The 14425-nt window shown below is 43.7% G+C and overlaps 2 protein-coding genes across 2 annotated transcripts; both read left to right on the top strand.

The window, feature by feature from the left end:
- Positions 1-850: 850 nt before the first annotated feature.
- Positions 851-14399, top strand: LOC135246180 (zinc-binding protein A33-like). Its single transcript, XM_064319722.1, has 7 exons — positions 851-2045; positions 2885-2980; positions 3066-3296; positions 3665-3687; positions 4082-4200; positions 4922-5439; positions 12644-14399. Exons 1-7 carry the CDS (start codon positions 1644-1646, stop codon positions 12674-12676), a joined length of 1422 nt encoding a protein of 473 aa, XP_064175792.1. The 5' UTR covers positions 851-1643; the 3' UTR covers positions 12677-14399.
- On the top strand, positions 7970-11874 carry LOC135246179 (E3 ubiquitin-protein ligase TRIM35-like). Its single transcript, XM_064319720.1, has 6 exons — positions 7970-8830; positions 9628-9723; positions 9809-10039; positions 10971-10993; positions 11388-11506; positions 11864-11874. Exons 1-6 carry the CDS (start codon positions 8426-8428, stop codon positions 11872-11874), a joined length of 885 nt encoding a protein of 294 aa, XP_064175790.1. The 5' UTR covers positions 7970-8425.
- Positions 14400-14425: the final 26 nt, after the last annotated feature.

Genomic DNA, 14425 nt, shown 5'->3' with positions numbered 1-14425 from the left:
ACATGTTGCAAATTAGCTGCCCAGCTACCACAAGTGAGCATGCTTCCGCTCATAGGATCTGGCCTTGTGTTGATCAGCTAGTGCGCGGAGCTGGTCAGCTAGCTTGAGCATTTCTTTTTGTTTTAATAGTTTTTTTGTTTTCATGTTAGCCATTCTCCCCCGCTCTAACTCAATCAGCTGACCCAGTCTTGCTTTAACTATTCTTTGTGCTTTGCCTGCCATTAATTCGAGGGGCTTGTCTATCTGCATGCTGTTGGGTTTGCTTTACGCCCCTTCTAGATTGGTGTGCTTGACTAAGAGCGTTTGGCTTTGCTTTAACTATTTGTGTGTTCTTCTACTTTGCTCTGTGGAGTTTAGTGTGATTACAATTGCAGTGTACCTTAATGGAGTGTGTCAGTCACAGGTGCATATATTCCCTTCTCTAAGGTCGCAGCAAACACAAGTAAGGTACAAGCCAGCCGGGTAGTCTGTTTGCAGTAAGGGGTGGAAATGTTAAATGTTGTGCGTGTTATTGCTCATTAAACCATTTTATGAATTGGAGAAAATAAAGGAAGCTAGCACTTTGCTATTTTCCCTAACATAGTTTTTTATGAAATTAATGTTAATAAAAAGGATCTGTTTTTTTTCTCTTTTACTCGAGACTCCTGTCGTTCATACTTGCGTTGGTAACAATTTTACCCAAAAATCCAACATACCTGACACAAAACAACAACCGCAAATCCACGTTTCGGTGCCTGGATTCCAGTTGTCTCTGCGAAATGCAGCGATGCATCGCTTCTCTTTTCTTTAGCTTTCGGCAGTCTGTAAAAAGATCCAATTTCTTGTTGAATGTCCATGGACCACTGGTTCTTTGGTAACTTGTAAGGATCACTGTCGAGTCCAACTGCCTTTAATTTAAGCAGATAATCGTTTGTTTTACTCCCGGTTTTGCAGTTTCCTATAGTAAAGGCAGCCATGTGGCAGCATGTTTTGCCACTCAGTCCCGACTGAGGGGGCGTATTCCGGTGGCAAAGTGACATCAATGCATACCCTTTATATTCCTGCCTCTCGTCCAATGCATGCTGGGATAGGCTCCAGCACCTCCTGTGACCCCAAGCAGGAATAAGTGGGTTAGTTAATGGAAGGATGGATTGATTTTTTTTTAAAACCTTTTTATATAAATATCTAAAAGACTCCACTATTTGCATTAGCTGTGTATATCGGAACACATTTTTAAATAAGACCTTAAACTGAACTGAATGCAGCAGAATTTTCTTACATTATAAAGAACCCGAAGAACAGCGCTGGTGTAGAGCTGCTGGCAGATCAGCCAATCAAACCTCAGTGGTACAATGCTGTCCCCCTGCAGGAAGTGCTGTCTCTGATTATCAGGCGTGTCTAACAGGAAGAGGGAAGTACAGTTTCTCACACACAGGCAGTTACACTGGGGATCTAATGATATGATTTCAATGTATATTTCTCTGAAATGAAGACATTTCTGAAGATATTACCTAAGGAATAAAAACAAGCTGGAAAGAACAGAGATTTGGGACTAAATTAAATTCTGTCTAATCTGCAGATTTTGAATTCACAGGTAGTAAAAGTGAAACTAAACTACAGATTCAGCAGAAGCCATTACTGAGCTCAGAACAGAGAAAGACAGAATGGCGTCTGGATTTTCTCTCCTGGAAGAGGAGCTGTCCTGTCCTGTGTGCTCTGAAATCTTCAGGGATCCTGTTCTCCTGAGTTGCAGTCACAGCTTCTGTAAGGCCTGTCTGCAGCAGTACTGGGAACAGAAGGGATCTCGGGAGTGCCCAGTTTGCAGAAGATCTTCTAAGGATAAACCTCCCTGTAACCTGTCTCTGAGGAATACCTGTGAGGCGTTCTTAAAGGAGATAAATCAGAGAGCTAAAGCAGGATCTGAAGTGCTCTGCAGTCTGCACAGTGAGAAACTCAAACTCTTCTGTTTGAAGGATCAAATACCCATCTGTGTCATCTGCCAATCTTCAAGAAAACATGCAAACCATGAAATGCTACCAGTTCAGGAGGCTGCACAAGAGTATAAGGTATAATACAAGTATAATTTTCATATACAATAATTCAAAATTTGTCTACTTTTAAATTGATTTTAGTAATTTTCAGTTGACATATAGTATTACATTTTAAATGCTTTATGGTTTCATTTTATTGGAATTCATAAAAAGACAGGGGTTTTAGGTGGCTTAGCACCCTATACTAGTATATCTTGTAAGTTTCATTCTAAGCAAATAATTTTCATGAATCTTTTAAAAATAAAAACGAATACCTTGTAATTTTATTGAGACATATCACTTCAATTTGATGACATCAGGAGGTCAACTCTTAATATTTAACAAACAGAACTGTATAAAGTGACCTTTGTTCTCAGATTGCAGTTTGAGCCCCTATCTATGTGTCACATGACTGACAGAGGGGCAGGAGTGTGGAGACATTCTCAGAGCTGTGTTAGGGAGCAGTGCTCAGCATGGGACAGTAGGGGTCAAAGTTCATGCCTCAGATATATGTGCCTGACACAATGCGGCCTTAGAGGGCAGATCACTCTTAATGTGCCAAATGTAACTCAAAAAATACAGCACATTAAACCAGAGACATTTTCATGTTAAAAGTTTAATTTTGCCGATACAAACAGAATATTAGTGTTCCAATTTTGCACAAGCATACCTGTTTACCTGGCATGTCCTGACAGAGAAGCAATACACTGATATGTGTCGCAGTGAACACATTGTTTTTACATCAGCAGTGGTCAGAGTCTCCATTCTGGCTCCCCTCTGTCTGAGCAGGGGCTCTTGTGCTGTCTGTGTAGGCAGTGAAGTTTAGTGTGTGACTGTTTCCTCAGTAAATTGTGAACTCTGTCATTTCTTTCCAGGAGAAACTCAGGACTGCACTGGCTCCACTGCAGGAGAAGCTAAAAGCCTTTAATGCAGTGAAACTAATCTGTGATCAAACAGCAGAGCACATCAAGGTACTGTACTGAAGCCTTTAAATCACAGTGGTGAAAATGCAGAACTGGACTGTGCTGAAATGATGGTGAATAATGTTTATTACAGAACCAGGCCCAGCGCACAGAGAGACAGATAAAGATGGAGTTTGAGAAACTTCAGCAGTTCCTAAAAGATGAAGAGACAGCCAGAGTCACTACACTGAGGAAGGAAGAGAAGCAGAAGAGTCAGATGATGAAGGAGAAGATTGAGAAGATGACAGAAGAGATATCATCGCTTTCAGAACAAATCCGAGCCATAGAACAGGAGCTGGGAGCTGAAGACGTCTCATTCCTGCAGGTAAGACCAGTTCACTCTGGGAAGGACTCTATACAAACTGCTGTTAATGCTCTCACACCTTCATTTATGGAATATAATATTCTCTAAACCACCTTTTCATGTAATCTTGCAAATATCATCAAATCTCTTCAAAGCTTTATCAAGCAGTAGAATTACAGTCTCCTTTTTGCAGGAAAAGTGTGATTTAAAGTTTCTCATCATTCTAAATCCACACACTGTACACATATTTAACTATGATAAAGCTGCACGTTTATTTTTCTATGTCATGTGTCATGTCTAAAGCTTGTTCAGAAACGTGCAGTCAGATATTACTGTGGTTTATCTACAGTTTTGTTTACAGTGATAACAAGTCACTCTCCTTATTTCAGAGCTACAAGGACACACAAAACAGGTAAGCAAACTGCATCTTCTGTCATCAGGATAAATATCAAAAGTAGCTTTATAATGTTCTATCAGTGAGGTATTGTGGAATGTGTTTGCAATGTTTCTCTCTCTATATTAATTACTGCAGCATTAACAATGACTTCAATACTAAAGTAATGATAAGATAAATGAATATTTACCTCTAATATAAATCCCCCCCACCCCCCCACGCTCCTGTGAGTGTGTGTCCCTCAGTGGGGTTGGGCTGCTTCATATTTGGCAGCCAGTGGGGCTGTGTGGCAGAACGCTGGGAGGGATGGAGCCATTTTCTTATAGAATGAAGATCTGATGCTGCTGCTGATAATCTTCTATGGTAATGAAGCCACGCCCACAGCACAAGTGACTCCTGAATATTATTGCAGAGCCCAGTGCACACTGGCGGATCCAGAGAAGGTCTCAGGAGCGCTGATTGATGTGGCCAAGCACCTGGGCAATCTGAAGTACAGAGTGTGGAAGAAGATGCTGGGGACTGTTCAATACAGTGAGTACTGCGGGCAGGGAGCTCCACATTGTCACCATACAGGGGGAATCTTCAGCATCCTTTCCACAAGCTGATAAAGCCAGTCAGAGTCATATTGGTCCTGTCTGTGTAAGAGCCCTGGAGTGAAGAGACTGAGCACCAGTCCTTAATCTCACTGATGCTCATAATAAAATGCTGCTTTAAGAGTGATACTGTATTTAAGGGGAAGGACAGGAGCTGCACAGATACTGGCAGGCTTTGAACCCTCTTACAATAATTATATAGATGAACATATATATGCAACATATGACTTGTCAAATATTATTAACTTTTAGTTCTGGTGCTTCTCTCACACATGTATCTGAGACTATAAAGGCTGTTTTTGTAAAACTCAGTTTATATCATTAGGAACCCATTGTGTCTGACAGTTTCCTTTGTGCAGATCAGTACTGACTTCACTTCTTTCCTCAAAGGCATTTAGCAGAAGCTCTTATCCAGAGTGACTTACACAGCTTTTTACACAGCATTTACATTGTATCCAATGATACAGCTGGATATATACTGAAGCAATGCAGGTTAAATACCTTGCTCAAGGGTACAACAGCAGTGTCCTACCGGGGAATGTAACCTGTGACTTTTAGGTTACTGCAGCATTTAGATTACAAGACCAACTCCTTACCCGATGTACTACACTATCGCCTATACTACACTTCTGCTGACGTCTCATTCTCTGTCCCTTCAGCTCCTGTGACTCTGGACCCAAACACAGCACATCCCAGCCTCTCACTGTCTGAGGATCTGACCAGCGTGAGAGAGAGTGGTGAGAGACAGCAGGTTCCTGATAATCCAGAGAGATTTAATTTGGGGCGGTGTGTGCTGGGCTCTGAGGGATTCAGCTCAGGGAGACACTCCTGGGATGTAGAGGTGGGGGATGGAGATTACTGGGCGGTGGGTGTGGCTAAAGAGTCCATCAGAAGGAAAGGGGCTGTGGATTGGAGCCCAGCAGGAGGAGTGTGGTGTATATGGCTGATCAATGGGAAATACAAAGCCTGGGCCTCCCCACCTACAGCCCTCACTGTGCAGGGGAAACCCCAGAGGGTCAGAGTGCAGCTGGACTGGGACAGGGGGGAGGTGTCATTCTCTGACCCCAGTGACAACACTCCTTTCTACACTTTTAAACACTCCTTCACTGAGAGAGTCCTTCCATTCTTCTATCCTGATTCATCAATCTTCTATCCTGATTCATCGTCTCCACTGAAGGTGTCCAGTATTTCCCCGAGGATTTATTTGTAGGCGGGGGGGTGAGCGGGGTCCTGGTTGGGGGGGGGGGGGGGGGTAGTCTGGTGGCGTGGATGGGTGCTGCTGCGATCGTGTTTGGTTGGGGGGGGGCATTAATTGCATTTTATTCATTTATTTATTCCCTTAGTTTGGCACCCCCCAGTCAGCCCTGATGGGGCCTGTGTAATGTGTTACTCCCATTTCCTAATGAAACACTGAAAAAAGGATGCAAAAGACAATAAAATATATCAGTTTAACATTGTTAAGCGAGCTGTCTGAAATAGAGTTGTTTAAACCACATACTGTGAATGGGATATTTAGGAGTTCTGTTATCCAGTGGAGATGGCTAACTTTAGCTTTGAATCAGTTAAACTGCTCTCCATGGTTTGTAGGGACACCTCATACTTTTTTGTGTCAGCTCCTCTTAGTCACTGAAGATGACGTTGTCATGTTACTAGGCTCGTTATTCCCTTTCCTGGAGTAAATCTCCACTACATAAACAAATCCACTCATCAGCGCGTGGCCAAGCAGCCAACCATAGTGAGATAACCGCAAATCAGAACACTCTAATTTCACAGCTCCAGTAAGTTTCTAACCAAGGGGCGTCCAGAAACTCCACAAATGTGTTGAATCTTTGAGAATCTTTGAGGACGGATCATGAAATGCCGCCCTTATATGAACACATTTGCAGTTGATTTTGAAATCATAATGTCAAATTTTTTTCTGTAACTTCACAATGTTATTGCCAACTAATCACTGTGGTATATCATGGATTATAAGTATGTGGGTTTGTGTGTAATCAGTTGAATTGTAATAAACGCACCAGTGGAATCACTCCAGAGTGCTGCTCTTTTCCTGACCCGTCACCAGTGTGTCTCCCAGGTGTGTGATGAGGTAAGTCTCTCTCTCCAGTGCAGTGTGAACACAGACAGACAAATTCTCTTCTCATACGTTGGGTTTGGGTTCATTCCGTGCTTACTTGAGCTGATCTGAGATCAGTTGAGAAATGCAGATAAGCCCAGTGCCCCCAAGTGGCGCTGTGAACTCTGAGAGTGAAGGAAACATCTGGTCATACTCACTCTGTCCACAAGAGGGCGCCTGAAGCAGTGCTGAGGTGTTGGGTGAAGCCCCGTCTCTACCAGGTGTGTGAGTGTGAGAGAGCACTGGGGCTCCTGTGGGCTCTGGGCCCCCATGGGGCCCCACGCTGGCCTGTGTGTGAGTGTGGGAGAGCACTGGGGCTCCTGTGGGCTCTGGGCCCCCATGGGGCCCCACGCTGGCCTGTGTGTGAGTGTGAGAGAGCATTGGGGCCCCTGTGGGCTTTTGGCCCCTATGGGGCCCCACGCTGGCCTGTGTGTGAGTGTGAGAGAGCATTGGGGCCCCTGTGGGCTTTTGGCCCCTATGGGGCCCCACGCTGGCCTGTGTGTGAGTGTGAGAGAGCACTGGGGCCCCTGTGGGCTCTGGGCCCTATGGGGCCCCACGCTGGCCTGTGTGTGAGTGTGAGAGAGCACTGGGGCCCCTGTGGGCTCTGGGCCCCTATGGGGCCCCACGCTGGCCTGTGTGTGAGTGTCTGTGTGTGTGAGTCCAAGCGCACGCTCCTCCCCCCACAGCGGGATCTTTATATTCACTGTCCCTCCACAGTCGCCCCCCCCCCCCCCCTCAGTGTGCTCCCCTCAGCTCTCTGTCTGTCTGCTGTGCGCTGCTTTCCTTTAAACTCCACACAGACACAACGGAGCCTCTCGGTCCTCATCACTGAGCAACGACAAACACCCCCCTCCCTGAACAGAGTAGAGAATAAACTGTGAAAATTACACACCCTAGAAGTAATGAACCCTTTATTATCAACAGGGAAGTGACACCCCCCCAATAAACCATCAACATCATCATCATCATCATCATCAGTGACAGGTGGCCGGGTCTTAAGCAGGGTGGTGATTACCATCTTGTTGGTTTTCATTTCAACCCTGTTTTGGCACATCTGATTCTACTAATTAGCAGCTCATTGAGATCTCTGGCTGTTGAATGAGTTGTGCTTTGTTTTTGACTGATAACCTGGTAGTTAAATTGAGTGAAATCTTATCTAGCTTAATTTTTTTAAACCACTGGTAGCCTAATGCTTTTAGTCTTTTAGTGCAAGTAAAATAGACGCTAAAGATGGGAGTAATATTCCAAAGAAAGAGTTTGGCTTAGTCATGAGGAAAGTCTTGTCTAAGACTATTTTTACTCCTCAAACTCATGTTTTTGTGTTAATGTAGGCAGAACGGTGAATGTTGTCTCCAGCTGTAGCTGCTGTCATAGTGCTTCTGAGATGAATATCAAGATATGAACTGCACACTAAATCTGCATTAGAACCCTGCCTGGGTGACATCATACTGTCTGTTAGCCAATGACTATAGCCCAGTGCATGCTGGGATAGGCTCCAGCACCTCCTGCGATCCCAACCAGGAATAAGTGGGTTAGATAATGGAAGGATGGATTGATTTTTTTTGTTTTTACCTTTTTATATAAATATCTAAAAGATTATACTATTAGCATTGATATCAGAACAGATTTTAAATAAGACTTTGAGTTGAAATGAATGCAACATAAAAATGAACCTGAAGAACAGGGCTGGTGTAAAACTGCTGGCAGATCAGCCACTCAAACCTCAGCGGTACAATGCTGCCCCCTGCAGGATGTGCTGTCTCTGACAATCAGGTGTGTCTAACAGGAAGAGGGAAGTACAGTTTCTCTCACACAGGCACATTACTTACGCTGGGGATCTAATGATATGATTTCAATGTATATTTCTCAGAAATTTAGGAATTTCTAAAGATTTTGCCTGAGGAATAAAAACAGGCAGGGAAAAACAGAGATTTGGGACTAAATTAAATTCTTTTTTAATCTGCAGTTTTTGTATAACAGCAATAAGTAAAAGTGAAACTAAACTGCAGATTTAGCAGAAGCCCTTACTGAGCTCAGAACAGACAGAATGGCGTCTGGATCTTCTCTCCTGGAAGAGGAGCTCTCCTGTCCTGTGTGCTCTGAAATCTTCAGGGATCCTGTTATCCTGAGTTGCAGTCACAGCTTCTGTAAGGCCTGTCTGCAGCAGTACTGGGAACAGAAGGGATCTCGGGAGTGCCCAGTTTGCAGGAGAAGATCTTCCAAGGACCTACCTCCCGGTAACCTGTCTCTGAGAAATACCTGTGAGGCGTTCTTAAAGGAGAGAAGTCAGAGAGCTAAAGCAGGATCTGAAGTGCTCTGCAGTCTGCACAGTGAGAAACTCAAACTCTTCTGTTTAGTGGACCAAATACCCGTCTGTGTGATCTGCCAAACTTCAAGAAAACATGCAAACCACGAACTGCTACCAGTTCAGGAGGCTGCAGAAGAGTATAAGGTAACTGATTTATAATAGAATTTAGACTTTTACCATTTATTTTAATTCATTTATGTTTGGAAATTAAATTTCATTTTAAAAGTCATTGCAAAAGATGATTGCAATTACGCTGATTTTTTTAAAAGTTGGGCTTTGTTGTGCTGTCATCTACTGAGACCATGCTGAACTTTAAAATGTTTTTCATAAATATAATTAATATTAAATATTACTATTTTTCATTATTTAGAATTTTGTATGAAATAGTGCATATCGAAAGGGTTGTGAGCTAAAGAAAAAAACAATTTTAGTTTTCAGGTTTTGCGTGTTTGAGCCCATGACTATGTGTCACATGACTGACAGAAAAAGACAGGAGGGAGGGGCAGGAGTGTGGAGACATTCTCAGAGCTGTGTTTGGGAGCAGTGCTCAGCATGGGACAGTAGGGGTCAAAGTTCATGCCTCAGATATATGTGTCTGACACAATGTGGCCTTAGAGGGCCGATCACTGTTAATGTGTCAAATGTAACTCAAAAAATACAGCACATTAAACCAGAGACATTTTCATGTTAAAAGTTTAATTTTGCCGATACAAATTCCAATTTTGCACAAGCATACCTGTTTACCTGGCATGTCCTGACAGAGAAGCAATACACTGATATGTGTCTCTGTGAGCACATTGTTTTTACACAAGCTGTGGCCAGAGTCTACATTCTGGCTCCCCTCTGTCTGAGCAGTGGCTCTTGTGCTGTCTGTGTAGGCAGTGACGTTTACTGTTGGTCTGTTTTCTCAGTAAAGTGTGGAGTCTGTCATTTCTTTCCAGGAGAAACTCAGGACTGCACTGGCTCCACTGCAGAAGAAGCTAAAAGCCTTTAATGCAGTGAAACTAATCTGTGATCAAACAGCAGAGCACATCAAGGTACTGTACTGAGGCCTTTAAATCACAGTGTTGAAAATGCAGCACTGGATTGTGCTGAAATGATGGTGAATAATGTTTATTCCAGAGCCAGGCCCAGCACACAGAGAGACAGATAAAGATGGAATTTGAGAACCTTCAGCAGTTCCTAAAAGATGAAGAGACAGCCAGAGTCACTGCACTGAGGGAGGAGGAGGAGCAGAAGAGTCAGATGATGAAGGAGAAGATTGAGAAGATGACAGAAGAGATATCATCCCTTTCAGAACAAATCAGAGCCATAGAACAGGAGCTGGGAGCTGAAGACGTCTCATTCCTGCAGGTAAGACCTGTTCACCCTGTGTCTGCAGGACTCTATACAAACTGCTGTTAATGCTCACACACATTCATTTATAGAATATTAATAATATCCTTGCATTTATATAGCACCTTTCCAAATGCTCAAAGTGCTTTACAGTGAGGGGGAACTCACCTCACCCACCACCGATGTGTAGCACACACTGGGGTGATGCACGGCAGCCATTTTGCGCCCGAAAGCTCACTACATATTAGCGAAGGTGGAGAGGGAGAGAGCATATTTTAGCCAATTAAGTCAGGGGATGATTTGGTGGCAAATTTTGCGAGAGCCAGATCTGGGATTTAGCCAGGACACCGGGGAACCCCCTACTCTTTGCGAATAGTGTCATGGGATCTTTAATGACCACAGTGAGTCAGGACCCCGGTTTAACGTCTCATTCGAAAGACGGCATCTCCTATGGTACAGTGTCCCCGTCACTGCACTGGGGCATTGGGGTTTATTTGACCAGAGGGAAGATTGCCCCCTGCTGGCCCACCAACACCACTTCCAGCAGCAACTCAGTATTCTCTGGTGGTCTCCCATCCAAGTACTAACCAAGCCCACACTTGCTTAGCTTCAGCCAGTCGGCAGGAGCAGAGCGCATAGAATTTATTTAGAGAATATAGTATTCTCTAAACCACCTTTAAATGTAAACTTGCTAATATTATCAAATTTTTTCAAAGCTTATCAAGCAGTAGAATTACAGTGTCCTTTTTGCAGGCAAATTTTGCAGGCAAGTTTCTCACCATTTTAGATCCACTCACTGTACACATGCTTAACTATGATGAAGCAGCACATTGATTTTTCTGTGGCATGTGTCATATCTATAGCTTGTTCAGCAACATACAGTCAGATATTACTGTGGTTTATCTACAGTATTGGATACAGTGATAATAATTCACTGTTCTTATTTCAGAGCTACAAGGACACACAAAACAGGTAAGCAAACTCCATCTTCTGTCATCAGGTTAAATATCAGAATAGTTTATTAGCCCTGTAATGTTCTATCAGTGAGGTACTGTGGAATGTGTTTGCAATGTTTCTCTCTATAATAAATACTGCAGCATTAATAATGACTATATATAGAGGGAAGTCATCTTTAAATATTAAAGTAATTAAATTAATTTTTACCTGTAATATAAATCCTGTGGGTGTGTGTCCCTCAGTGGGGTCGGGCTGCTTCATATCTGGCAGCCAGTGGGGCTGTGTGGCAGAACGCTGGGAGGGATGGAGCCATTTTCTTATAGAATGAAGATCTGATGTTGCTGCTGATAATCTTCTATGGTAATGAAGCCACGCCCACAGCACAAGTGACTCCTGAATATTATTGCAGAGCCCAGTGCACACTGGCGGATCCAGAGAAGGTCTCAGGAGCGCTGATTGATGTGGCCAAGCACCTGGGCAATCTGAAGTACAGAGTGTGGGAGAAGATGCTGGGGACTGTTCAATACAGTGAGTACTGGGGGCAGGGAGCTCCACATTGTCACTGTACAGGGGGAATCTTCAGCATCCTTTCCACAAGCTGATAAAGCCAGTCAGAGTCATATTGGTCCTGTCTGTGTAAGAGCCCTGGAGTGAAGAGACTGAGCACCAGTCCTTAATCTCACTGATGCTCATAATAAAATGCTGCTTTAAGAGTGATACTGTATTTAAGGGGAAGGACAGGAGCTACACAAACACTGACAGGCTTTGCTCCCTCTTATCTAGTCATTTCTATAGTCTCGTATCTGAGACTATAATGGTTATTTGTGTGAAACCCAGTTTATATCATTAGGAGCCCATTGTGTCTGACGGTTTCTCTTTGTGCAGATCAGTACTGACTTCACTTCTTTGATTCACAGACATTTAGCAGAATCTCTTATCCAGAGCAACTTACACAACTTTTACATTGTATCCAATGATACACCTGCAATGCAGGTTAAATACCTTGCTCAAGGGTACAACAGCAGTGTCCTACCGGGGAATCTAACCTGTGACTTTTAGGTTACTGCAGCATTTAGTTTACAAGACCAACTCCTTACCCAGTGTACTGCACTACCGCCTGTACTACATTTCTGCTGATGTCTCATTCTCTGTCCCTTCAGCTCCTGTGATTCTGGACCCAAACACAGCACATCCCAGACTCTCACTGTCTGAGGATCTGACCAGTGTGAGATGCAGTGGTGAGAGTCAACAGGTTCCTGATAATCCAGAGAGATTTGATGGGGGGTGGTTGTGTGTGTGCTGGGCTCTGAGGGATTCAGCTCAGGGAGACACTGCTGGGATGTAGAAGTGGGGGGTGAGGTCTGGGTGGTGGGTGTGGCTAAAGAGTCCATCAGCAGGAATGGGGCTGTGTATCTGAGCCCAGCAGCAGGAGTGTGGAGTATACGACGGGGCTCTCGGTGTTATGAAGCCCTGACCTACTCACGTACCGCCCTCACTGTGCAGAGGGATCCCCAGAGGGTCAGAGTGCAGCTGGACTGGGACAGGGGGGAGGTGTCATTCTCTAACCCCAGTGACAACACTCCTCTCTACACTTTTAAACACTCCTTCACTGAGAGAATGTTTCCATTCTTCTGGCTTAATTTAATGTGTACCGATCCACTGAAGGTGTCCAGTGTTTCCCCCAGGATTTCACTGTAGGCAGGGGCGGTGAGCGGGGGCATGGGTGGGGTAGGGGCTAGTTTGGTGGGGTGGATGGGTGCTGCTGCGACCGTGTTTGGTTGGGGGGGGCATCAATTGCATTTTATTCATTTATTTATTCCCTTAGTTTGGCGCCCATTTCCTAATGAAACACTGAAAAAAGGATGCAAAAGACAATAAAATATATCAGTTTAACATTGTTAAACTGGCTGAAATAGAGTTGTTTAAATCCCGCTCTGTGAATGGGATATTTAGGAGTTCTGTTATCCAGTGGAGATGGCTAACTTTAGCTTTGAATCAGTTAGGCTGCTCTCCATGGTTTGTAGGGACGGTCCTGAAGCCAGGCCAGCTTCCACACAGACTCCCGGTGTTCTGACTGCTTGGCTGCACCTGTGTCCTTCACAGTGGCTTCTGTGACTGACAATCAGCAGCTTCACAGACATCAGAACAGCTCCCACTGTCTCCATTCTTCCCTCATCTCGTCTACATGGAAGAAGGATGAGATTTTCACCTCACACTTTTTTGGTGTCAGCTCCTCTTAGTCGCTGAAGAGGACGTTGTCGTGTTACTAGGCTCGTTATTCCCTTTCCTGGAGTAAATCTCCACTACATAAACAAATCCACTCATCAGCGCGTGGCCAAGCAGCCAACCATAGTGAGATAACCGCAAATCAGAACACTCTAATTTCACAGCTCCAGTAAGTTTCTAACCAAGGGGCGTCCAGAAACTCCACAAATGTACCGAATCTTTGAGAATTTATGTGGACGGATCATAAAATGGTGCACTTATATGAACACATTTACAGTTGATTTTGAAATCATAATATCAAAACATGTCATGAGTTGCAGTCACAGCTTCTGTAAGGCCTGTCTGCAGCAGTACTGGATACAGAAGGGATCTCGGGAGTGCCCAGTTTGCAGGAGAAGATCTTCAAGGGAACTACCTCCCGTTAACCTGTCTCTGAGGAATACCTGTGAGGCGTTCTTAAAGGAGAGAAGTCAGAGAGCTAAAGCAGGATCTGAAGTGCTCTGCAGTCTGCACAGTGAGAAACTCAAACTCTTCTGTTTGGTGGATCAAATACCCGTCTGTGTGATCTGCCAAACTTCAAGAAAACATGCAAACCATGAACTGCTACCAGTTCAGGAGGCAGCAGAAGACTATAAGGTAACTGATTTAAAATATAATTTAGTCTTTAACTTTTTAAAGAATTTTAGTCTTTAGTCATTTATTTTATTAAATTTATATTTAGAAATTAAATTTCATTTAAAAAGTCATGATGATTGCAATTACTCAGATTTTTAAAAAGGTGGGCTTTGTTTTGCTGTCAACTACTGAGGCCATACTGAACTTTAAACACAATTTCATAAACATAATTAATATTAAATCTTAATATTTTTTCATAATTTTGAATTTCTAATGAATAATGAAGTGCATATCTTAAGAGTTATGATCTGATAAAGGAGCCATTTTAGTTCTCAGGCCTGACTGCAGTTTGAGATCCTGACTACGTGTCACATGACTGACAGAGAGAGACAGGAGGGAGGGGCAGGAGTGTGGAGACATTCTCAGAGCTGTGCTAGGGAGCAGTGCTCAGCATGGGACAGTAGGGGTCAAAGTTCATGCCTCAGATATATGTGCCTGACACAATGTGGCCTTAGAGGGCAGATCACTCTTAATGTGCCAAATGTAACTCAAAAAATACAGCACATTAAACCAGAGACATTTTCATGTTAAAAGTTTAATTTTGTC

The sequence above is a fragment of the Anguilla rostrata genome, unplaced genomic scaffold, assembly GCF_018555375.3.
Source record: "Anguilla rostrata isolate EN2019 unplaced genomic scaffold, ASM1855537v3 scaf0031, whole genome shotgun sequence".
Lineage (NCBI taxonomy): Eukaryota > Metazoa > Chordata > Actinopteri > Anguilliformes > Anguillidae > Anguilla > Anguilla rostrata.
Note: the sequence above shows the minus strand (reverse complement) of the source record. Positions and strands in the feature narration are given on the sequence as shown.